The sequence below is a fragment of the Hippopotamus amphibius genome, chromosome 8 (genome assembly GCF_030028045.1).
Source record: "Hippopotamus amphibius kiboko isolate mHipAmp2 chromosome 8, mHipAmp2.hap2, whole genome shotgun sequence".
Lineage (NCBI taxonomy): Eukaryota > Metazoa > Chordata > Mammalia > Artiodactyla > Hippopotamidae > Hippopotamus > Hippopotamus amphibius.
This window is the reverse complement of record NC_080193.1, coordinates 91,252,839-91,269,431: the sequence shown is the minus strand read 5'-3', so window position 1 is coordinate 91,269,431 and position 16,593 is coordinate 91,252,839. Positions and strand designations below refer to the sequence as shown.

Genomic DNA, 16,593 nt, shown 5'->3' with positions numbered 1-16,593 from the left:
GCACAGCATTTCCCTAAGACAGAACCCCTCTGTGTCATAAGATTTAAGTAGTTTTTTGGTGGTTTTTCTTTTTTCTTTTTTGGCTTTGCTGCAGCAGCATACCCTGACCAAGGATTAAACCCATGCATTCTGAAGTGGAAGTGAGGAGTCCTAACCATTGGACTGCCAGGGAATTCCCAATTTAAGTGGTTTTAACATCTCAGGCATCTTTTTATTTTCCCTGCAGGTAATCTCTTTGAATAGATGTTTATTTAATGAAGGATGGAAAGGAAGTGGGAGAAAAGAAAGAATTATAATGGTTAGAAAAGAACAATGAAAATGTTGCTTCAATTATGCTTCAATTATACTTCTGAAGAGCTAGCTAGTAAGTTAAATAAATATTTGAATCCACCTAAAGCTGGTAAAGTGGAAAATATAAAATTACCTCCATTACCGAAGAGATAAAATGACAAGACTGAATCCGGGTTTGGGGAGTGACAGACTTAGAAAAGCTTGTACATAAACCACCAAAATTTAGAGAGCTGTGCATATCATACGTTTTCAAATGTTTGCTGAATAGCAAAGAAAAAAACATTCAGGAGGATTTTTACTTTCCCCCAAATTTCTTTATGTAAAAAAGACCACGATGTTCAAGTTTTGGAATGTAAATCTTTTATTAAATGGTTGTCTTTCCACAGTAGTAAAGCTTTGGCACATACAGTATAAAAAATAATCACCAACCATAATTAGACCAAATTCCTCTTATCAACTGCATACTAAGTGTCTTCAATACAATTTTCTTCCATATAAAAATACTGGGAAAAATTGATAAATAACAGGTAAGAGAAAGATATTTCTAGGCAATTACTAGAATCATTTGGAAAAAGTGAGTACTGTGGATATTTAAAATATCACAGTAACAAGGACATGCCGTTCCTACAATATTGCGGGCCAGACAGTTAAGTGGAAGCAGAAGTGTTTGGGTAACTTTCCTACTGAAAATTTTGGTAATATCATTTCAAGACATTTTGCATCTTGGTTGGTGCATGTGCTTCCCTATTGATCCCAATGCAAATCACAAGTTAGAATCATTTCATGTAAAATGCTGAGCAGTACTGAGTAGTTTGGAGAACAGGCAACATACTGCTCTTGTTGATGAGAAAAATCTCAAAACACTCCCAGGGTGATGATCGGAGAAGCTGTGAGTTGAGCTGAAGCTGGAGACGTTACTCCAGAGCAAAGGGCTTAAGAAAGAAACAAACTAAGATGGGGTCTGCAAACACCACTCCAGTTTGGATGGACCCTGGCACAGATCCATGCTTGTTTCTCTGGGCTGGAAATATTACTCTCGGGAATCTTCTCTGTCAGCCTGTACATCTAAAGGCATGAAGCACTCAATTGGGCAGTTGACATTCTGTTAAAGTAGAAGAAGAAAAATGAACAGCAAATACCGTAAAGACAACAGAAGGAAAAAGGGGAGGGTGGCTTCTCTGACAATTACTTATGGATAGGAGAATGTCTAGCTTTAAGAACTTAGCTATATTCTGGGCAATAGGAGGTGCTCAAGAGAACCCAAATTATGCTACAGGATACAATCTTCTACTCTTAAGTCACTTAAAAGAGTTTAAAAAAAAAATCAGTTCATTCAGAAGAAAGGTACCTGCAGAGAGAGACTCCCTGCTATGTGCCTAATTGCATTTAGGGGAGAAACATGTCGGGTGCAGATCACTTACAGTGTTTGTTCTCTGATGGTATCTCTGCGAATACTGGTTGTAGGAGTGGCCGGTGGAGCCTTCGTGACCGGGTTCAGCCCCTGGTCTGCGGCAGTTGTCACAGCGCCAGCCCTGAGAGAGCAGAGGCATGAAGGCAGATGGGGTTTATAACAACACAAGAACATCATAATTTAGTGCTTGTGTCAAAGAAGAATTTCAGCCCTTACAAGTTGGCAGAATATACGCAGTTAATCACAAAGGAAGCTTTGATGATGATTCCGTGCATTTATAACTCGTAGAATACATTTTGGCTGATTACTCATATTTTATAGCTGCCTCTACTTGTGCTTTTCCTTTTCCCTGAAATGTCTTACAAGCCCCACCCATCTGCTCAGGCTCATTCCAGTCCTGACTTCCTTAATAAGCGTTCCACACTACATGATGGAAGAGGTTTGCCTAGAATCCTAGAGCTTTTAAAAGGGATGTGAGATCACATGGACAGACACCCTCGTTTTACAGATAAGGGAACGGAGACCCAGAGAAATGACTGGCGGGTGGGTGGGGAAGTCACACAGTGACCTGCGGGTGGAGCGGGGCTGCCACCCAGCTGGGTGACTCTCCGTCATATTCTTTCTGCTGGGATAGCCTGGGACTTTCCAGTCAATGTGAGCCTTCTTTTGCATAAATTAACCTGAGTTGGGCTTTTCTCTTATAACCAGAGGAGCCGTAAATAATACAATCACTTTCTTTCTTATATTGTCAGTTAAATATTTCAGGCATATTTCTCCATTTAAAAGCATATTCCCCACAATACCTAAGACAGTACGGGTAAATACCTACTTACAGAATCAATGAATCTTGCTTTCATATAACATGTAACAGTTCCCACTCCTGTCTTGTTTCATTTAGCATTTTGCTTTAGAACAGAATAGGTGTCACACATGAAAGTTTTCATGTATGTAAAGCATGAGGCAGAGAGGCTGAAGTGAGACCAAAACTGACTTTGCAACAAACTCATTTTCTATCACACATTTCTACACTGAGCACACGACCAGAGGTGACTGAGTTCTGTGACCACGGTCTTTAGATGTGTTAGTGAGGGACACAGAGAGAGACTCCTTCCCCACTCACCACAAGTGGTGGAATAAGATCAGAGTAGCTTCCAGGGGCTGCCCTCAGCCAGACCCCTGAAGACCGTTCTCTGCTGCCAGTTTAATCTTCCTAAAAGCCACTTTCCATCATGTTCCCTTTCTCTTGGGCACCTGCAAGTCTCTAACGCCAAAGGCATCAACCAGTGAGTCTTACCCAAGGAGCAGGGAGCATGCTCTTCAAGGACCAGAATTTGAAAAGCTATTGGGGAGGGTATGTTTTCACTGAAAACAAAGGAATATTATGTTCCATTGCTTTTATTTGGGTCACAAGGCATTTTGTTTTGAAATTTCAAAGATTAGAGGAAATCACAGCACTTTTTTGTTATATTGAAGTAGGACACAGATTAGAAGTGGTTGAGAAATATTGGCATAAATAATGGACTTCCAAGACCCTCCACAAGTGGCCTCCTCTTCTTCCCATTTAATGACAGAGGGTTGTTTCACTGGAGCCCACATGTGCCAGCTCCCTCCCATCCCAGGGGGGTGTGCCCACTCTGCTCTCTCTGCTTCCCCCCTCCCTCAGCCCAATGTTAACCACCCTAAACCCCAGCCAGTTCATGCTCCTCTTTTCCACCAAATCTTTCTCGATGACATCAGCCTACCTGGGAACTGGATTTGTCAGACCCACTCAGAACTTGACTTAATTAGCTAGGCTTTCAGTGTACGCTAATTTAATGTCTCCAACTACATCATTAAGAGCCAGGGCCATTTCTCATTCCCTCTGTTTGTCTCATTTTCCTGAGCCCAGCTCCAGATCTGTGGCAGGAATCTATCTTGGGATTGCGAGAGGGTACAAAGAAGCGGTATTTTCTTAGATCTGGGGATTATTCAAAATATTTAACAGCAGTGTCACAGGGGCATCTGCCCATCAGAATGAACCAAGAAGTGGCAAGGGTATTCAGTAGTCTTGCGTGCCAACAGGAAATGAGGTATTTCACCATTTCATAAGGGGCTTTACCGCTACCTGTGTGCACAGTACGCACACAGGAAGCGTAACTCTTAATCATCAGTACAGGAGCCCTTATCTAAACTGCAGGGAGCACAGGCTACCCGCTCTTACCCGCTGGCCTCCAAAGCATGTGCAGGAGCAAATGGCACCGAGATATTCCTTCTGCCACTGTTCTCCCACATGGTACGTCTTCCCATCGTCATAACACGTTGCCTCATCTACGCAGACACAGAGGTCAGAAGTACATGTAAGACTGAGGAAAACAATACAGACTGGACCCCTCTCTGAGGATGGGTGTGCATCTCCCCTAACTTTGTATCATCACAGCCCATATCCTGCATGTTAATGGCAATCATCCACAAGAGAGGCACTGCTGCACAGATCTCAGGGCAGCATTTCCAAAGACTAGATCGAATACGCTGCAAAAGGTTCAATGCGAAGACAGAGATCATATTTTAACAGTTGAATCTATAGACCTGTAAAGCTTTCTTGTAACATTTCACTGCAGATTATGGTCAAAGTACTCAGGTTGGAAAAGGGCTAACTAACATGCCCTATAATACAATTAAATCATGGCTCATTTTTGAAGCGTGTCTCTGCTTTCTGAAACCAAAAGATGAATCATTTCTGGGGATGAGAGTTACAGCTCAGTAATGAAGTGGGGGAGTGCTCAAGAAGGCACTACAAATGAACTGTGGCCACGTACGGGGATCACACTTGAATTCTCCTTTTCCATTTCCAAGACACGTGCAGCTCATCATCTGGCCATTTTCTCCCTGACGATCCCACTTCTCTCCAATCTTGTAGTTCACACCATTGTCATGGCACCATTCTGGGGAGGGAGCGGGGAATCAGAGGCAATGTCAGTTAGTGGCGTATTCTGACTCACAAGATGATGAGTGTACTGGGACATGTCACCGGATTTTCAAAGTCAGGAGTCTGGAAGGAGTGGCAAGGAAAACTGAAGGTCATGATCGCTCTGATAAACCTCTTTTTTGATTGGATTTAAAAATATTATCTCTACCACTTAACATTTTATCGGGTATTTTAAGATCCTACTTATTCCATCATAATCATTTCATGAGAATAGTCAATGACTTTCATTTGAATTCTCCCTATTAAGGTTTAAAATTGGGAAGGCTAAAGCAGGATTTGAGTAGGTTTTTAGGAATAGATCATGGGTAAAAAGTCACTTGGATTTGCAGAGATCCTGGATACAAAGGTCAATTAACCAAAAACAAAGATCAGCTGGTTTCTACATATTACAGCCTGTTTCTTGTAATGGGAAAAGTGAAAGAATAAACCTATGCATCAAAACAAAAACAAACAAAATGATAAATCAGTGGTTATTCTTACAAATAAAACTGATTCTAAGGAATATCTAAAATTCACAGTTACATATCTTTAACTACTATACATAATAGATGACTTTTTAATCTTCAACGTTTATACTAAAACAGAACAAACTTCAGAAGTGTGTATAACATACACGACTTTTTTCATTTTATCAAGTCAGTTGGTCCTAAAACTTTAAAAAAGTTATTCAATAATTATGACATCTAAGCAAAGGATATTTAAGTTGAGCCAAAGAATCACATAAATCAACTTACAGCTCTACTCCCACGATTGCACCTAAGTACTTACATAGGTAATAAATATACAGACTTAAAAATGGTTGAGTTTCAGAAGTTAAAAATCACCTAATTGATGCCAAATGTTAAAATTTCCAACTCCTAAACAGCATATGACATTTCTACTGCTCTTTCCATTTTCAGATGGTCAAGCACAGTAGTCTGCATTGAAAAAATTAGTTGTTTTTATATATCAGACTGAATTAACCCAGTTCATGCATACAAGTTAAGTAAAATACTCTGAAAATCTTTTCAAATCATTATGTCGTATTTCACCCAATACAATTTCTGGATATGTCTACAGGAGGCTTGTTATAAAGCATAATGATTAACACCTATAAAAAAGAACCAATTTTCAATAATAATCACATCCCCTAAAAACAAAGCAGAAATGAAGGATTTATAAATTCTCATACTAAACCTCAAAGCATTATAAGTAAAAAATCATTTTAAATATTAAAATCCTTTCATAATTTGAAAATTAAATATTTTTCAATTGAAGTTGATTCTTAATTATCTACAAATGGATTATCTGTACTCTCTGCATTACTTGGCAAGATTCAAGCTACCCAATGTGTGTATGTGTATATAAGATATGAGTGTGTATGTGAGATATGAAAGAGTATGCGTGTGAGTGTGTATATATGCTATGATATGTGTATATTTGGTTTGTGTTGAAAGAGATAGAGTATTTGTGAGTATAAATGTTCACCTCTGAGCTCACTCAACACTAAAGATTAAGAGATCTGAGGTTCCTTTTTGTCTCTGATACCCTTCATTAGACCTTGCTCCAAAGAGTTTGACTTTATTCATTTATCTTAACGAAAAATTTTTAAAAATTATATTACCATTGCAAATTTATTTTTAATTAACAGTCATATTGAAACACAACCTTTGAGATGAAGCAATATTCAACAAGTAAAATTTCCCATCATTTTTATATGATGCGAAATGTTACTTTGAATCAAGCAGTCTCGCCTCGTTTGCTTCATGTTTGGAAGAGGCTGCGTCTGCCAAACATGCTTCCTTCCTTGGCACATTGTGCGAATGCATGAAACTGCAAGAGATGGACAAAGCAAGCTACTCACTAGATGAATCACATCTGAAATGACCACTGCCAAAGCCTAAGCACTGGCACGAGAGTTTAAAGCCAGATTCAGACAATCGCTCCCACTCCTCTCCAATGGCATAATGGGAAACCGTGTAGGGGTCGAAGCACGAGTCATCTGTGGGTTGGTTTAGGCCTTGGTCAACTACATGAAGAAAAGGAGGAAAAAGGAAAAAAAAAAAAAAAAAGACATCTTATTATGGTTTTGGACCATAAGAAGAAAACTGAATTATTGTATATAATGACTTACTCTAAAACAAAAATCCCAGTAGCATTAAAAAGCACTCATCTGTTCTATCAGTGCATCAACTGCTCTAATAAACAATGCTTAGATTTTGCTAGTGAATACTTGCCAAAAGCCTCTTAAAAGGAGCCCATCTTTTATTTTTTGCCCCTCAGTTCTAAAAAAAAATCATTTCTGGTAAATCTAATCTATAGAAAATGGAACAGATCGTGAGGCAATTAAGAACTTCAGTAGGATGCAAAGGCTGGAAATTCCTCTCCATCGGTACCTGAGTGACCCTAAGCTAATTATTTAACATTTCTCGGCCTTATTTCCCTCCTCTGTATGTGGGGATAATAATAAAAATATCTCCACCTGCTCGGGATCTTGTGAAGATTACATCAGATTATGAATTCAAAGCACTGACCTATTGCCAGCACTTACAAAGTGCTCATTAAATAAAGAATAATTATTAGAGGGCATCTTTTGCTTTTAATGCAAAAGTTGTAGCAGTTTTATATACCATTAAAATGTGATTGCATTTATGTGATATTCACTTTTATTGCTTTTGCATAATAGTGCAAAAAGCCTAGATTTTGTACATTACTGTCATAATAGTCAGACTGCTTTACTTTATTCAATAAACTCAAAGGTTCCAAATAAGAGAAAGTAATGGGATATCAATGACTTAGAAATAAGTAATCGAGTCTCTTCATGTTGCCTAAGATCTGGTCTTTATGTTTTGGAAAGCTTATTTTAAAATAATCAATGCAAACAAAGCATGCTTCAAATTGTTCTCTAAAAATTAAGTAAAGTAAGTTCTGTGACTTTGAATCCCACTGTGTATATTTCTTTTCACAGTGCAAAAATCAAAAGCTCAAAAGCAATAGATATTTCAAGTGTCTAATATTTTGAAAGGCATCACACTGGAAGAAAATAGGCTTTTGTTGAGACTAAGATATCTGAAATGTCTCAAAACCGGGAGAACCTGCCTAGAATGCAGAATATTACTGCTGGGAATAAGAAGTGGGAAAGAAAAATGGAAGGAACTAAACTGCTAGAGGGGTTTCATTAACCTTCCTAAAATAGCCAGGAGTTAAAATTCCACCTGACTGAAGTTTGGGAGATGAAATCTTTTTAAAAATGATGCGGAAAAAGCACAAAGACCTTTGTGCTCTTGAAGATTCCTTTTGCGTGGCATTCTACTAGCAAAACCACACAAAGCAAAAGGCATGCATTACCATGGATATATAATACAATAAGCACAAAATAACCCTCCCCCAAAAAAAGCCTCAACGGCTTAATTCACAGGCGTTTATACATGTAAAAGAACACAGTCACCTATCGAAAGAGGAAGGAGGCTGAGGTTAAGTAACTGGCCCTAGGAATAAAGCCTGTCACTTGGCAGACAGAATTTAGCATTCCCTGCTGATGGGGAATGGAGAAGCCCCTGGTCGGAAAATATGAGATTCATGGTTTTGATTACTCCCTATCTCGTGTTTCTTGGTGACTCTCCAGCTTGCCAGAGTTTGAAAAGCCACGTGATACACTACTGGTTTAACAGAACTTTCCAGGTGCTACAAAGAGTCAATGACCATTTAACCTCTATTATGGTTTTGGACCTATATAATCATAAAATAATGTGGGAATAGGGAGTTCTTTGGACAGAAATGGGCTGTGTTGGTAGTGTTTTACACCAAGAACAAAACCCAGCAGGTACTGATGTCTGCAGATAAGGAACTTCCTTTACAGGTAATCACTTTCAGTACTTAAAATTTACTCAGGTGGACAGCAACCTGGTAAGATGAAGAGGGTCTGGGAAAAGAGGTCAGGAGACCTGTGTCCTGTATCAAACCAGATACTCACTAGCTGGGACTCAGAGTGTCAAGACTAAACAATATTTGAAGTCCCTTCCAGGTCTATCATCATATCACTGTTTGAGACTCTACGTATGCATTTTACAAAGACACTAGGATACCTTAAGGGGAAAATAATTGAATTTAAAGTTGCTTATTTACTTCCTGGACTTATTTCCTAAAGTCAAAAGACAGGAAGAAAGAAACAGTCACTTGAAGAAGCATCTCTGGGGTACTGCAGAGCCTGTGCCTGAATAACCCCGATGTTCACATACCAGAATTGCCCACGGTAACCACCTCCTCCCGAATCTTGTGCCTCTTCTGGTCTTTTATTGCCTCCACTATGATGTTGTAGGTGGCCCCTCTGGTAAGGCCCGTCAAAGTAGCACTAGCAGAAGTTCCAGGAACTCGGAACTGCAATTATTAGCACATCCAAAGCGGGGGAGAAAGCATTATAGCGAGGAATCGACATGACTCTCCCTATTCTCTTCTCAATAACCCTTACCGTATAAACAAAGCAAAGGGAGACAAATAAAGATGAAGTGTATAAAGGTCCCAACCAGCCAAGGAGAGAAATGGAACTTGAGTGACGGACCACCGTTTCTTCATGACAGATTTTCCTGCCAAAAATCTACCCTACGTGCTCCATAGTCAACAGAAACCCTCTCTAATTCTAGAGACAGTCTCCTCTTCATCCTGCTGTAGTTGCAGGTCTGGACGAGCCCAGTGGAATCCCCATGCTCCCCTCACATAAAACATGGACACTGTGCTTATGAGGGAGACACATGCATCCCACACAAGTGGCATCTGACCCAACATGGGGTCCTTCAAACACTTTGGCAAATCCTCAAACTCGTGTTTCTAAGCTCATAAATCCTCCACAGTGTATTCAGTTTTAAAAATTCTGCCACTTTCTAAAAATAAGGAAACAGTAAACGATATCAGCAAGACAAATTAAAGCACAGAAGTTTTAGTCAGAGAATCAATCACTTATAGGCGCAGCTTCAGCCAAGTTCTTTCTTCTTCGACGTATTGTAGATAATGGGATTCTTCAAGGACAAACCGTAATGATGGCATTTTAGCCCTTCCTGAGCAAAAGTAAGTTCAGGCAGAATTTCTCTCTCTCTTTTCTAAGATCGTTTCTTTGTCTGTATTACTATGGAGCCTCAAATGATTGAGAACAATAAGAAATGATTTTATTCTCTCTACTAAATGAAAGCTAATGACACTTTTTGCTCCATCCCCTAAAGTACAGCCAAACTGAGATTAAAAAAAAAAAGAAATCAGGACTTAAGCATGCCACCTTTCTAAGAGGTCCTAGAAGTATAGCCACTTGACATCAGAGCTCTGGTCACTCTAGGAGTCTAGCATACTTTTTTTCCCAGGCTGCCCAGAAGTAAAGAGAAACACGAATTACCTGTAAGGGTTCTTCATCAATGCCAACTGGATGACATGAAATGATATACTCAGAGCTTTCCTGGAATGGGGTCCATGAGATGGTTGTCTGAGAGAGAGCTTCTTGTCCTGTAGAAGCATTTGGATTGAGTCCCAGAACGTGAGGGTAGAGGTGATGGTCTACGTCTCCCCTGGGGACATGACCAATTTGGATCTCCTCATTTACATTCGGCGGATATGGTCTTGGCCTATGCCTTACAGGGGTGGCCGTTGTGGGTGGTGTGGTTCGCCTAAAACCATGCTCCTCAAAGATCATTTGTTGCCCAAGACTGGGCTGCTGACCAGAAGTGCCAGGAAGCTGAATACCGTTTCCAGTGTCATACCCAGGGTTGGTGATGAAAGGGGTCTTTTGAACTGTGGAGGGAACATCCAGGATCTCTGGTCCATGAAGATTGGGATGTGGAAGGGTTACCAGTTGGGGAAGCTCATCTAGCCAAGAGAGGTTAGAGCCAAAAAAGCACAGCGCGTTAAGCTCCCAGTAGCCTCAGTTGTCATTATCAATTCAGGCAACAACGACTATGTTTCGATCTGATCAAAGCTCCCAGAAAATTAGCAGTTCTTAGAGCACAAAACACTTTTTTCCAGAAAGAAATCTGTATGATTTTTTTCTCAAAGTTTTCTTTATAGTTTAGAATGAAAAAAAGTGTTAGTATGAGTTTATCATACACACAAAGCTTTGAACCGCTGAGCCCCACAGAAGCTGCCTCTGCTCAAATTAAGCCTAATGGAACTGAAATATGCAGCCTTTCTTCTCGTTTTCACTTGAGAATCATGTTATAAGGACTAGAATCCAGACTAATTATATCAGCGTCTGAAGTATGAGAATTCCAGAGGTTTGCCGCAGTAGTTTCTCATAGTTTGAAATGCTAAGAATAGATTAAAATACATACATAGTTTATTTTAAAATTCTCCTGTCAGCATAAATAAAGCATTTTCTTCAAATTAAACTGAAATTGGATAAAAAAAAGGTAAGACGTTATTTAGTTCCAAGTTTCAGAAACCAAATAATAAAGACAAATGAGAGATTTTTCTCTCCCTTCGCCCCTTTTTAGAAAAACATTTTAAACTTCAACAGAATGTACAGAAGAACAGCAATGATCGCAACTTGGTTTTTACATTTTAATATCGGTTTCAATTTTTTTTAAAGACAAATAAAAGGCTTTTATATTGGCTGGCTAGGAAAAAAGTAAAACAACTCTGCAGATGGCTAGGTTATTCCTGCTATCAAAGAGCACAGCATACATGCTATACTGTTAGAGAAAAACAAAACGTTCTATGAGAAAGGCTTCGAAACCTGGAGCACTTTTTCACTGCAAAATGAATCATTTGTTATTAGTTTTGTTTTGGCCATCTCTCCCTGCTACCCACCCAGAAGGTCCTCTTTACCTGTCTTTTTCCTCCCAATCAGAGGCTCACTCTTCTGGTTGTTCTTGAGGGCAATGACCTGGATTGTGTACTCGATTCCTGGTTCCAGACCTGATGGAAGGACAGATCATCACGTTACATCCGTGGGCTCAGCTCGTCAAATGAAAGTTGATCTCACCAGGAGACGCTACTGGGAAGCAAGCCTCAGTCTCTTCAGCTGGCCGTCGGCCTCTTGAAAGGCAAAACTGGCTTCCTTTTGCTTCTGCAGACACTCAGATACTCTGTATACAATGGCCACCTAGCAAATTAGTTGTCTTCCTATCAAATCTGACACCTGAATAAGCACTTTAACTTTTCCTGGGGATTCTTTTAACGTGGTTTCATCTGCCCTTTTGAGTTCAAGAAAATCTATCTGCGTTGTACACTGTCAGCAAAATACACATTTGGGAGAGATTAATACAGACTGTATACCTGAACCTACTTAGGCCTAACAACCAGACGGCTCTCAGTGGCAGGACAGATGAAAAGTTAGACTACAAAAAAGTGCTCTGCAGGAAAGAGTGACCGCTCCTTGTGTGGTCCCTGTAGGAAGTATCCAATCCAATGCCTTCCATATCTGATTCTAGTTTTCTGTCTCCAAAGGTCCTAAAAAAGCAGTGTCTCCTTCTGGTACCTGTGTGTTCTATAGGATTTTTAAGTCTAGATGATAGCCTATATACACAGTTTACAGTTTAATCTCTTGGACAAAAACGACACCAGAGGCCTCTGATCTCTTATTCCCCATCCCAAGCACTCTCTCCAGTGTGGGTGATTGGGAATCACTTTGCCTCAAGACCTATCCTGGGGAACTGGATAATGTGAGCCATCGCAGGTGGTACTCTGGCAAATCCTGCAAGCTTATCACTCTTTAGGTTGCTGAGTGAGACAACAGTACCAAAATTTGCTAGTTTGCTTTGAAAAATGTTTTTTCTAGGAAGAACTGATAGGTATCTGGCAAATGTACAGCAAATAAAAAGATTCTAGTTATGCTATTTTGACAGTATTGTAATTATTGCATTTTCACGAATTCGTGACTTCTGAGATGTATTGAACTTGACAGCTCCTACGTAGAGAATGCTTTTTGAAGTTATCAGAAACGGGGCTTATTGTTCTCATGGTACAGCACCAAAAACACAGCTGGAGTCTTCTAAGCACCTTGTGTGTCCTAGAGAGTAAAGAAGAAAATGGTAGCATGGAAGCAGCAATACCAGTAATAGTAGCTTCTGTGACACCAGGGCGGGGCCGTGGGACCACTTCTCTGGGAGGGGACCCAGGCTTCTCATACTTGATGATATAACCAGTAATCCTGGCACGAGGTGGCTGCCATGATACCAGCAGGGAGTTGGGTGTGGTGGCCAGGAAGCGCAGGTTGGATGGTGCATCGATGGCTAAAAGAACACAAAATTGTCTCTTTAAGAAAATGAGTAACCAAGAAAATTATCCCCATACTCTTTCCCCAGCCCTTGAAAATAGACTTGAGAGAATTTGAGAGTTCTGTAACTTGTAAAAATGATTCACTGAGATCTGAAATACAAAAATATCAGCCTCATTTTTGTTTCTCAAGTTCATGTGACTGATCACATCTAGGGGCATTTCTTCAGTAGAAGGTGTAGTTACCAGTGGAGGCATCGATGACCACAGGGGAGCTCCGGGCATTGTCGTTCAGGGTGTACAAGTAGATCTTGTAGTCAGTGCCGGGTTGTAAACCTGGGATTGGTGAAGAGATGATTTTTATCTTATCTTCAGTTACTGGGAAATTTTCAAACTCATCTGCAATTTTCATGGTTCCTCCTTCTATTGCCTGTTTATACAGACCACGGAAGTGGTTCATATTTGAATAATAAACTAGAGCATGGTATGGGTGTTAACTGTTCATGAGAAAGATATCTCAAAAGAAAGATATTGATGCACAAAAAGACACTGGCTAAAATAAATTTTAAAATCCAAAGATGCTGTTTTAGAAGTGACCATCTTGGTGACAGGGGTGAGCACCTATTGACTGCATTTTATGAGATGGTCACTGATCGGGAACTGAAATCAGAATTTTAAATCTCAAAAAGACCTAAATTGACCCAGATAATGAACATTCTCTTACAACAACTCTGATCTCTATGAAGTAGTGCTGTTTGCTTTTTTAAAATTTAATTCTGCTTTATAATGTATGTGAACGTTAAGAACTCTACACTATCATTGAGTTTCTTTTGGCTTTCAAGCATTATGTATAATTTTTCTTTTCATAAGAGAGGGTCCATTGATGAAAGATCAAATTTGATGAATGGGACTTATGCCACTTCTCTGCAAACCAGGCATTCACAGGACAAAATTTTTTGATCCTGGGTTGAAAATAAGTTGTAAAAAGCAGAGCTGGGTTATCATAACACATTGAAGATAAATATAATCAGTGTAAGTGGTAGAAAAACTGATAAGCTCATTTAAGTTGTGAATGGCAGTTCATAAACGTGGTCAGTAGAGTGAGTTCCCGGACCTGTGATGGTGTAGCTTCTGACATCCGGCCTGATGGTTCTCTGAACTGGAGGCTGGCCATTTGCTGGGATGGCATCAACTTGGAAGCCAGTGATGGTCTCAGTCTTGGTTCTCCAGCTAATGGTGATGGTGGTCTCAGTAGCGTCCGTCACACGGGCCCTTCTTGGAGGGCTGACATCTGCAGGGGATGACAGCCAGAGATTAGTGCCTAGCTGGCTCATACAAGTAAAGTTTTGATATTTTAAAATGTTTCTTTATTATATACCAAATACATACATTTATACACAGGACTAATAGATTTTCTCCTGTGGCATCCAGAGAGAAAAGCAGACAGCAGTTAAGGAAAAATGAAAATATTCACCTCGTGTACTTTTTTTTTCTTAAGAACTGAAAAGCTTTACGGGTACTGTCAGTGGTTCCCAAGCCTGGCTTTAGATATCTATACATACCTCAGTAAGTGTTAAAATTATTAAGTTATTATAATATAAAATATGTGCAATACTATAAGGAAGGTATATATATACACATATATACATATATACACACACACACATATATATAACAATGTATTGCTAGTATTTTGTCATTCTTATGTGGATTCATTTTTTTTTTTCAACAGGTGCAATACCATCCCTACTTTGTAGACGAGAAAACTTTGACACTTTATGTGATTTCTGAAAGAGAATAACTGTGGGTTATTGATATGGCAGAAAACTAGAATCTAGGCCCAATATTGTCCAATACTCACTGCACTGTTAAGATACAGCAGAAGCCAGCATGTCCTCCCCAAACTTAACTTTATGAAAACAAATTCTAACCAGTAGAACATAACCTAGGTGTTAGTCCTAGTTCATTGCACCAACACTATCACATCATGGAGTGATTCCATGTATGTGCCAGTAGACCACTTTCTGGAGAGGCATAGAAGGCAACAGCAGTAACTCAGAAAGATGGGTGAGCAAATCAGTTTCCAAACTGGGAATCATTTCATTATTAACTTAGTGATCTAGAAAGGCATTTGCCATTCTTTAATTTTTGTTTATACAGAATGTTTGTCGACAAAAAAATGTTCGATTACTCACTCTCTAAAGTCGTGACGACTCCCTGAGCTGGTCTGCTTGTCAAAGTGTCCTTAAGAGCATAGACACTCACTTCGTATTTGGTGGCCACCTAGAAGGAAGGTTGTGGTAAGCTTTAGAAATGTGATCTTCTGAAGCCCACGAATTTTCACTCCAGCATTAGAAAAAAAATGCAATGGTTAGAAATGAAAAAGTAAGCTAGCAAAACCCACAGACCTGTGAGTTCCTAGATTAATTTCATTCCTACACTGCAGATGATCAACAACATATTTAATTACATGAATTTAAAAATGCACTTGGGGTTACGCCCAAGTAAGCCATAACTTACATATTTACACTAAATTGATACAAAATGAAGAAACTGGTATTAGCCTGTTTTTCTCTTTTATGATCTGACAGGTACAAATCATGAATTTTTCTGATCTTAGAGAGGCAAAGAGAATAGTCTATCTCCGAACCCTCTTTCTGCAGTTTCTCCTGGAATTGGCCTTATGTTAAGAAATAGACCAATTTCCTAAGTTTCTAGCTAGCTCTCTACATGCTTTAATCTGGCTAGCTTTAATCTAGAAGGACTAAAAATGATTTAATGAAGGCAGGATCAGGCTGGATTGATAAAAACTGGAGAATATTCCCTGCAAAGGTAACAGCGCTCAGAAAAGGCACAACTGAAGTAGGTTTATGCATTCAGCCCATGAATATATAAATTGTTCCCCCCACATACATACAACTTTTTAAAATAAACAAAATACACTTAAAGAGCTATGCAACATCCAATGCTACTCGTAAAATTCCGTCCCTGATAGTCATCTGGAAAAGCTGAGGTCAGCACAAAGTAATTCTACTTGATGCAAAATTATGATAAAATTTGATGGCAGAGGCAAAGAACACAGATTTATTATACTTCTATCACCTTCAACTGTGTAAGAGATGACCTACTTCTTTAGTCCAATGAAAAAAGGACACTTCTTACCATGAGTCCTGATACAACCACTGATGAGCTATCGGGAGCAAGGTTGATTTCTTTCATTGGTCCAGTCTTCTCTTTAGGAGTCACCCGCACTCGATATCCAGTGAGTTGAACGTTGGGTGCCGTCCACTGGGCGGCCAGGCTGGTTGGTGTAACCTGAGTGAACTTCAGGTTGGTTGGTGCAGGAATGGCTGTCGGGATGGTCATTAGTTAGAGGTTATCTTATAGTAAATGGGGAAAGGGGGAAAATAAAGTGAATTCCAAGAAGTAGATAGGTTGCACTTGTTTGGTTGGGCGGGTACCCTAGTCAAGCAAAGATTCAGTGCAAGAAAGCACATAAGGGGATGCAAAATGAAGAAAATGTTTGCTGAAAAAAAAAATGTGTTTTTTTATCCAGCAATGCTCAGAATCACTGGAAACACTTGGGTAAATGCCAAAACTCTAAGAGAGTTAAGGTTTTAGCAGGTTGTTGTTGTTTCTTTTTTTTTTTTTTGCCTTTCCATTAGTAAAAAAAATTCAGATTGGCTTATTGGCCATTAGGATTGATCTTTCCATTTCTATGGAAAGATGAGCAGTAGCCCCTTTCTGATAGAAA

The 16,593-nt window shown here is 39.5% G+C and overlaps 1 protein-coding gene across 8 annotated transcripts in view; it reads right to left on the bottom strand.

Moving 5' to 3' along the window:
* Positions 1 to 628: 628 nt before the first annotated feature.
* The window catches only part of FN1 (fibronectin 1), a 67,942-nt gene continuing 51,977 nt past the window's right edge, over positions 629 to 16,593 (bottom strand). For 4 of the 8 annotated variants that reach the window (XM_057746938.1, XM_057746939.1, XM_057746940.1 and 1 more), the window contains 13 exons: positions 16,002 to 16,189; positions 15,035 to 15,122; positions 13,954 to 14,130; positions 13,086 to 13,175; positions 12,677 to 12,856; positions 11,451 to 11,540; positions 10,027 to 10,493; positions 8,885 to 9,023; positions 6,511 to 6,675; positions 4,498 to 4,623; positions 3,903 to 4,009; positions 1,713 to 1,823; positions 629 to 1,393 (listed from right to left, as the gene is read on the bottom strand). In XM_057746938.1, the coding sequence (XP_057602921.1) occupies positions 1,322 to 1,393; positions 1,713 to 1,823; positions 3,903 to 4,009; positions 4,498 to 4,623; positions 6,511 to 6,675; positions 8,885 to 9,023; positions 10,027 to 10,493; positions 11,451 to 11,540; positions 12,677 to 12,856; positions 13,086 to 13,175; positions 13,954 to 14,130; positions 15,035 to 15,122; positions 16,002 to 16,189 (2,000 nt within the window). In that variant the 3' untranslated portion in view covers positions 629 to 1,321. The remainder of the gene's footprint in view (positions 1,394 to 1,712; positions 1,824 to 3,902; positions 4,010 to 4,497; positions 4,624 to 6,510; positions 6,676 to 8,884; positions 9,024 to 10,026; positions 10,494 to 11,450; positions 11,541 to 12,676; positions 12,857 to 13,085; positions 13,176 to 13,953; positions 14,131 to 15,034; positions 15,123 to 16,001; positions 16,190 to 16,593) is intronic. The other 4 variants (XM_057746941.1, XM_057746943.1, XM_057746944.1 and 1 more) reach the window with 1 other exon arrangement.